This window comes from Glycine max, chromosome 9 (genome assembly GCF_000004515.6).
Source record: "Glycine max cultivar Williams 82 chromosome 9, Glycine_max_v4.0, whole genome shotgun sequence".
Lineage (NCBI taxonomy): Eukaryota > Viridiplantae > Streptophyta > Magnoliopsida > Fabales > Fabaceae > Glycine > Glycine max.
In genome coordinates, this window is record NC_038245.2 from 47,814,306 (window position 1) to 47,823,171 (window position 8,866).

The following is an 8,866-nucleotide window of genomic DNA, read 5'->3' on the forward strand; positions in this document are numbered from 1 at the left end:
GAAAAATCTTCTATATCTTTCTTCTTTCTTTACATGTAGCAGATAAGAATGATTTTATCATCATCTATTTTCTATATATATATCTAATCCATATTCCCCATATGATCTGTCTTTTATCTTGTAGACGCTTTTTTCACTTCTAATATTTACATAAATAAAATATATAGTTTAAAGCTAGTCTTGTTAGATACTATATCAAATATCGGCATTTTTAATCTGTATGATAATTATCGGTGAGATAAGTTTATAAGGGACTGAATTCGAATCTGGTATAACATATTAGAAGAAACTAGCTAAAGTGAAGAAAATGAAGGGGAAAAAAAACATGCGTAAGGAATGATTTTGTAAGATATGTTTGCTCCCAAATGACGGCATTAATATTTTACAAAACATTAATATATAAAGAGATGTTCATTAAGTTAACTTATCTTGGAAAAGCTGAACATATATATCCTGCCATTCATATCAACTAATTAGTAAGGGGAGAGTGTTTGCTATTTTGGAGCCAGCGTGATCTTTATTAGGCACAAAGATTGAAAAACCAGAACATTATGAAAAGAGCTAAAATTGATGAAACTGAACAATTAACTAGAAGGAAAGTTTGGCAATAATATTAATGGGATGCTTTTCAAAAGGATGAATAATCAACCGCGTAAGAATCGTGGCGCGGATCTCACTTGGTATCCCCACAAAGTTTGATGCAAGTGAGGTTTTTCCCTTTTATACCTAAATTGTACTGTGCATTCAATGAGTTGCAAATGCAATCACTTCAGTGTGTGATACACGTCCAAAAAGTGTCAACTTATCCCAGCAAAATTGGTGTGTTTCATCATACTTCGTGCTTACTAAATGGAGCAACAAAGACTTCATGTGCTTAGAAGCAAGCTACCAAAATAAGTAACGTTCGAAAAATGTGGAATTAAGCGTGGGGACTGACCCTTAACATCATTGCAATATATACATGTTGTCGCATAATTTAAGGACACTCAGCTCCCTATATATGTGTGGAAATGTTTAATTGGTTTGCCATTTTGGGAGTAGACTCCATTACGGACCCAAAATTTCGATCTCATCTCCTTTGTTTGTCTAGTATTATCGGAATTAAAATACTACTGTATATTAGGGACAAAAATAGAAAAGGGACAACTACATTATATGAAAGAAAATGTGATGTGCAAGTCTAATTAAAGTCCAGGGGTAAAAAGCTTTATATTTTTTTAAAAGGAAAATACATTTTATCACTAAAAATATAAGGGGTATTCTTTTTTTTTTTTATACTCGATATAAGGGTATTCTAATCAATCTATATACAAGTAGAAAAATAAAATATAGTTTAAATTTTGACTATATTAAATATATAATTTTAAAAAATGTATTTATGTATGCTAACAGTTAATTTAAACGTTTATGGTACGCCGTCCAAATGTTAGAATTTCTCTACGTGAGGGAGGGTTTAATTTCACGTAGGTGAATAAGTTGTCACACTATTTATGTTGAACCAGACATGTACTATTGTCTAGTAACATCGATTCTCACAATAAGTACATATTCCTTTATTCTCTTATGCTATTCTTCTTTCTCTTTTCCATCTTATTTCTCGTATTAATTCTTTTTCTCTACCTTAGCTTTGAACGAAGCATGGGTAGCTTCAGAGGAAACTTCCCGCGGCACAAAAATTTCCCCATAATATTGTTTTTCCATGTTAACCTGGTTTTCCCCAAAGAAAAAGTTATCAAACATACGTATATATATATATATATATATATGCAACTTACATTCTTTTTTTACCTATAATTTAATGAACCAAATCTAGATAAAATGCTATATAAGTATTATTAATGCAATTTTTAATTAATTTTATATTCATTTGGGTACATGTTTCTTTTATTTCAATAGTTTAAATCAGAAACTATTACTAAAATAAAATATTAATTTTGATTTAAAAACCCTATTAATAATATTTATTATACTGTATTTAAATTTTATCCTTGGAGCTATATGTTATTGAGATGGCTCACAGTATATTATTAGGGTCTCTATGATTAAATTGTTTAGAGGTTGGATCCTTCTTGTTAATTTCCGTTTCAAGGCTAAAGTAAGTCAGCATATTAGAAATGTAGTCCGAAGCTAGCTAGTTTGACAAATGAAAAACCATTTTTTCCTCTTAGGCACTTTGAAAAAGGTTAATTAGTAACACTTTTTTTAAGACATTTTTTTAAAAAAATTATTAAAAGTTACAAATTTTATGGGTTTTATCTCTTGCTTAATTACTTTTACTTTTTTCTGTTAAACAACATAATAAACACACATACACACGAATACAATAATTAAACGAGATTTAATATGTGTGCTTACCATTTCATGAATAAAACAGTTATTTCTACTATTCAATAGAATAAATAGATACATCAAATATATAAATGAACACGATATAAAATTATAAATGCACTCCCTGATATCTACCTGCACATAAAATATATATGAGTAATGTATAATAATTTTTAGCTTTTTAATAAAATTTAATCAATAATAAATAGTGATTAAAAAATGTGTTATTAAATTTTGTGGTGCACTTTATTTTTCTTCCCCATGTGGCAAGTTCAAGACATCATAAGAACACACGGAAACTAGCTAGCACTGGGGAGTTATTTGACCAAAAAATAAAGAGTCATAATAAAATCCGTCACATATTTATTTTCTTGGTGAACAGTCTAACTTAACATTCATAATGTTTGAAGTGGACTTTTCCTCCTTATTATACCAACAATAATCTCAGACGCCTCCCTCCTATAAATTCTCATAATTCCCTCCCATTTCCCTGCACCACTTAACTTTCCAAATTGCATCCCCATTGCTACTATACCAAGAGTAACCTCACTCCTCCACAAAACAAAACAAAAACTTACTAAACTAACATGGCTTTGGGGAACAACAGTCACCAGCTTCTGTCGAAAATTGCAACCAACGACAAGCATGGAGAAAATTCCCCATACTTTGATGGATGGAAGGCCTATGATTCAAACCCATTCCACCCCACAAAAAATCCTCAGGGTGTCATCCAGATGGGTCTTGCAGAAAATCAGGTACACATAAATGTTTCAATATATATTTTTATACTTTATAGTTTATATTATATTTACAGTTTGTACCCACAATGAGATTTGATAATTTGACTAAAGTATTTCTCTTAAATTTGCAGCTGTGCTTTGATATGATTCAAGAGTGGATAAGGAACAATCCTAAGGCCTCCATTTGCACTGCTGAAGGAGTGAACCAGTTCAAATATATTGCAAACTTTCAAGACTATCATGGATTGCCAGAGTTCAGAAATGTAGGCTAACTAATTAATTTGTGACTATATATGATCACAATGATTTAGAACATGTTTTAGCTAGGAAACTAAATTAAAATTGATATTTTATCAATTATCATCATATCATATAATATTAATAGATGGATTTTTGATATTTTATGCAGGCTGTGGCAAATTTCATGTCAAAAGTGAGAGGTGGGAGAGTGAGATTTGATCCTGACCGTATATTGATGAGTGGAGGGGCCACAGGAGCAAACGAGCTAATAATGTTCTGTTTGGCTGATGCTGGAGATGCTTTTCTGGTTCCTAGCCCTTATTATCCAGCGTATGTGCCCTCTCTTTCATCACGCCTGTTTTCATTCAATGAATCACACTATTTCACACCCATCAAAACGTTAAAAGTGGACACAAATTAAAGCAACCACAAAGAGTAATAACTATTTTGTCTTGATTAAAAGGGTATATCCCTGGCGGTGGCTTCATTCAAGTGGTGCTCAGAATTGTAAATTATTCAACAAAATTTTTGTTTTTAACCATCATATATAAACCTTAAAGTTGCCACGGCTCAAGTAAAATCCTTGTTATGTTCTGTACAGTTAAAATGGAAATTAAAAAAAAAGACTTATTAAAACGTACTGCAGTCTTTGCAACTTAATATTATATTATGAAAATTTGAAATAAATTCAGAAAGACTTGATCAACTCTCCTACCAACTACGGAGGTGTACTCTCAATCGTAAACTAAAAGGTTTCGTGTATTTATTTTAGTGGCATGATACCCAACACATTCAACTTAAAAAAAAGTAATATATATATATATATCATTCGATTCAATGAGTTAGGTCAAGATTTTCTATTAAAAAATAATTTTTAAGTGTCCTAGAACACTTGTTAAAAAAAAACAAACAAGCTTTTAAGAGTTGCGCTTAAATAAGCAAGTTCTTGCAGAAATATTACCCACCACCAGTAGTCATTATCAATGTCTTTTTCTAATTTTAAAAGACAAAATACCCTCGATTGACAACAGGTCCTTTTTTTTAACACACAATTAAAATTTAATATTCTTCTTAGTTTGCTGTAATTTTCAATAATTAAAACAAAATAATTTTAATCAGAGTTTTTTTTTACTGCATTTTAATCAAAGTTACTAATCATAATGAATATTTTTATGATGTACTCCAAGAACAATAAATGCACGTTCATAATAGTTAACCTGCTAGGCTGCTACCAAGTGATAATAAAGTCAACAAAAAAACATGTATTTGCCCAGATGTAAATACAAAATAGACAGTTGATAAATCATACACATGGTTGAGTGGACATTTGCCTTTGACCTTTGAAACCATGACCAGACCATAGCTCACGGTCACGTTGAATTTATCAAATTGGAATTTAGCAATATCGAAATCCCAAACAACTGTATCTTTAGAAATTTTGCACAGTCAAAAACATCTTCACAAAATAATTGAAATTTTAATTAGTTAAAGAAATTTCATATGACATTTGTTTTTGGCTAAGCCAAGAATATTATTAATCGTCACAGCTTTTTTAAAATTGCAGTCTATAAAATCGAGTAATGAATGTTTCTTAGCTTTTACCAGTACGTGGAAAAATCTTTAGTCAACTAATTTAAATCTTTAATTTGTCTGACCCCAAAGACCACCACACTTCAATCGGTCAACAAATTTGAACATAGCTTCATACATTATGACTTAAATAAGAAGTGTCAAAGTTAACATATACCACTTAAATTATACTATATCAAACGTTTAATCACGTGTTAGAAGAAAAAACATGTTTGATTTTACTGACATATATTCTGCATGTTTTATTATTAATTTCAGATTTGTCCGCGACTTGTGTTGGAGAACAAGGGCACAACTAATTCCTGTGGAGTGTCACAGCTCCAACAACTTCAAGATAACAAGAGAGGCTCTTGAAGAATCATATAGGAAAGCAAAAGAGGGTAACATCAACGTAAAAGGGTTGATCATAACAAACCCTTCAAACCCTTTAGGAACCACCATAGACAAGGAAACACTTAAGAGCATTGTGGGGTTCATCAATGAAAAGAACATCCATTTGGTGTGTGATGAAATCTATGCAGCAACGGTGTTCAGAGCCCCTAGCTTTGTGAGTGTCTCTGAAGTAATGCAAGACATGGAGCATTGCAAAAAAGACTTAATTCACATTATTTATAGTTTGTCTAAGGACTTGGGGCTTCCAGGGTTCAGAGTTGGCATAGTTTATTCATACAATGATGAAGTGGTGAACAGTGGGAGGAAAATGTCTAGCTTTGGATTGGTATCATCTCAGACACAGCATTTTCTTGCTGCATTGCTTTCCGACGACGAGTTCGTGGAGAGGTTTTTGGCAGAGAGTGCAAGAAGGTTGGCTGCAAGGCACAGCCACTTCACAAAGGGGCTTGAAAAGGTGAACATTACTTGCTTGCCAAGTAATGCAGGGCTTTTCTTTTGGATGAACTTGAAGGGTTTGCTGAAGGAGAAAACGTTTGAGGGTGAAATGATGCTGTGGCGTGTGATCATCAATGAGGTGAAGCTCAATGTGTCACCAGGGTCAGCTTTCAATTGTCCTGAGCCTGGTTGGTATAGGGTGTGCTTTGCAAACATGGATGATGAAACTGTGGATGTTGCACTCATGAGAATCAGGGCTTTTGTTGGCAAAGAGACAGGGAAGCCACCAAAGGAACTCAAACGTTGGAAAAGTAACCTTAGACTCAGCTTCTCCAACTCTAGAAGATTTGATGAGAATCTTATGTCACCTCACATGATGTCACCCCATTCACCAATGCCTCACTCACCCCTTGTCAGAGCCACTTAATTGGACCAGCAAGCATACCTTCATTACCTTGAAAGATTCATATGTATTAAGAGTTAATTACAAAAATGTTCTTTAATCTTTCTATCATGTTATTTAGTTATGTTTCAACTGTTGTCCTGTTTATGTGACAGCTAACTCTATTGTAGTTAGGTAACTCAAATGATTTGTTCAATTCAAGTGTTTTATAATATTAATTATGAATTTATGATTTTGACATATGTTCTTCCATTCTGTAAAATTAGCTTGGATATTTACAGTTCATGGACAACTAAGTAGCTAACTCTATTGTAGGTACAATTCATGAGGAAGAAGAGTATTAAGCTTGACAACTATTGGTTATTCAATTAGGTAACTGTTGTCCTGTATACGAAGAATAAGTGTTATTTCCTTTTAATCATTTGAGGTTATATATCTTCAGCAGCAAAAAAAAGTTACAGCAGCAAAAAAATTTGAGGGTATATATATTAATCTATGCTTTATAGTAAGAGAGTTGCTAGGGTATCTTTAGAAATCCTAGTGTTATGGTACTGGGCCAATACGCACACCAAGACAAAGAAAAAGAAGGATAAAAATGGAGGAAGAAAGAAATTTTCAGTAACAATACCAAAATCCTTAAATTTTGGAGGGTACCATATAAATGAACTTTCTCTAGATCTTAATTATCATAATTAATAAGGTTCGTCTGAGATTTTAAATCTAATTGAATAACAAATAGTCGCCAATAATATATACACCACAAAATATAATGTGAACCTTCTCCTCATCCAACTTAATAACGTTGCCACTCAAAAAATTATTAGCTAGTTAAAGTATAACTACAGAATTATCATTTATCTTGTAATGATCTAACAAGAACCTTATCTTCATTAATCTTCACATCTTGTACCTTGTATTGGGTGCTTGTCTTCACTAATCTTCATTGTCTGGACTACGTAAATGCATGAAGTGCTCTAGAGATTTGCCTAGAGAAGATTATGGGTTTCCTATTTTAGAGTGGTGGTTACAATTGGAAAGATACTTTTTAATTATTTGGTCATACGTGCATTAATATTGATTTAAAGGGTACTGTAACTTTCATTGAGGTCATTTTCTACCATGTGGCTGGGGACAGATTGACCCACACAATGGACACATTTCAGTGTTTTCATTGAGTTGCATGTCCCAATTCAAGTTGTCTTTACACTTTGGTGGCTTGATGATCCATAATTGGTGCAAGGAATTGACTTGATTGGGAGCTTTTCTTGCCGTCTGGGACATGGCTGCTCTTCTTCTACCCTGCTGCCCTCACAATAATCAAACCAGTTGAAAAGTTTCATCATTATGGGAACTAGACATAGAGCCCGCGATGTACGGGTTTATAAATAATTTTATATTTTATATCATTCACGGTTAAACGAGTTAAAAAAAATTATGTATAAATTAAGATAATTTATATTTATTTATATATTTATAAGGAAATATTTTAAAATTAAAATATGATCATTCAACTAAATTTGAGTAATGTGAAGGTAAAAATAAGTGTTATACATAAATATTATTATAAGAATAATATAAGAATAAAATGAAATTGACACAATAAAACACATAATGTGAAATATATATAATGAAAGGAAAATAGTCAACCATAACATTAAAATGCATAAAAGTTATGCTAATAAAACTTCAAAAATTGTTTGTTTAAATAGTCTCTTTGTATTTATTTCTTTTTGCCGCCGACCTGTTGTTAAATTTTGTTTTCTTTAGTGTGTTTCTTTTTTAAACTCTGAAGTAAGATTGACTCTTCATCATGAGAGGATATTAGAATAGTTTGTTTATTCGTCTTTTTTCTTAATGGACCTTTTGAGATTGAAAAAAATATCCTTCTCACTCACTTCAGTTCTAGATTACAGGCAGTTTAAATGATAATATTAACACACTATATTTTAAGACTAAAATAACTATAGGTAATTAAATTTTAGTATTTAAATTAAACGAATTATAGTTTAGAACTTATTTTGAATGTCCTTAAATCCGAGAATTAAAATGATAGCAAATCGCAATTTCCAAACTAAATTTGTCATAATCTCTTGATTATTGATATTTTTAAGCGATCTTGTTCCTCTTTGTAACAAGCAATGTATAGTTTAACAAAGAATGGTAATCGTTATTTATATTACTTTTATCTATAAGAAAACAATCGCCTCTTTCTCCAATTCTGATTATGTTACTAAAGTTTGTGTTGTTTTGCAGTTTTAATCGTAATTCAAATTAATGCGGACGGTATCCCGTGAGGATCTTTAAATACTAATTACTAAATTAGATGTTAGATTCGATCTACAAACTCCTATTTTTTTTTATAGATGATAATAATTTCCGTTTTGATCTACTAATTTCCGTTTTAATATTCCAGAAGAATATTTATTTTGGACTTAGCTAAATGCCGTAGTAATAAGATGGAGTATGTGCTATAAGATTAATTAAGGATGTGACTCTCACTTCTGTCCTATAACATTAATCATGTCCTTTTGTATAGGGCCCTTATATTCGGTAAGCTCGATCTGGGGACAACAAACTTGTAAAGTAATTGATGACAAATTTATACATCCCAAGTAATGTTTTGATCTTATCGCCAAGGTTAAGAAATTTGAACCACAAAGAATGCAAAACTATTTTCGGATCTTTTCATAAACCATAAATCGTGATGAGCGTTAAGAAGCACTTTCTAATAAATAAA

General features: G+C 31.6%; 1 protein-coding gene across 1 annotated transcript; it reads left to right on the forward strand.

The window, feature by feature from the left end:
- Nucleotides 1–2,822: 2,822 nt before the first annotated feature.
- LOC100500423 (1-aminocyclopropane-1-carboxylate synthase 1) lies at nt 2,823–6,261 on the forward strand. The gene is made up of 4 exons (XM_003534492.4): nt 2,823–3,083; nt 3,200–3,331; nt 3,478–3,638; nt 5,157–6,261. Exons 1-4 carry the CDS (start codon nt 2,916–2,918, stop codon nt 6,151–6,153), a joined length of 1,458 nt encoding a protein of 485 aa, XP_003534540.1. The 5' UTR covers nt 2,823–2,915; the 3' UTR covers nt 6,154–6,261.
- Nucleotides 6,262–8,866: the final 2,605 nt, after the last annotated feature.

Bases quoted from the DNA above. Each gene is read 5' to 3' on its own strand.
- LOC100500423 (XM_003534492.4), top strand. From the start codon at position 2,916: ATGGCTTTGGGGAACAACAGTCACCAGCTTCTGTCGAAAATTGCAACC. The intron at 3,332-3,477 runs GTAGGCTAACTA...TATTTTATGCAG, and splicing joins GATTGCCAGAGTTCAGAAAT to GCTGTGGCAAATTTCATGTC. The intron at 3,639-5,156 runs GTATGTGCCCTC...TATTAATTTCAG, and splicing joins CCTAGCCCTTATTATCCAGC to ATTTGTCCGCGACTTGTGTT.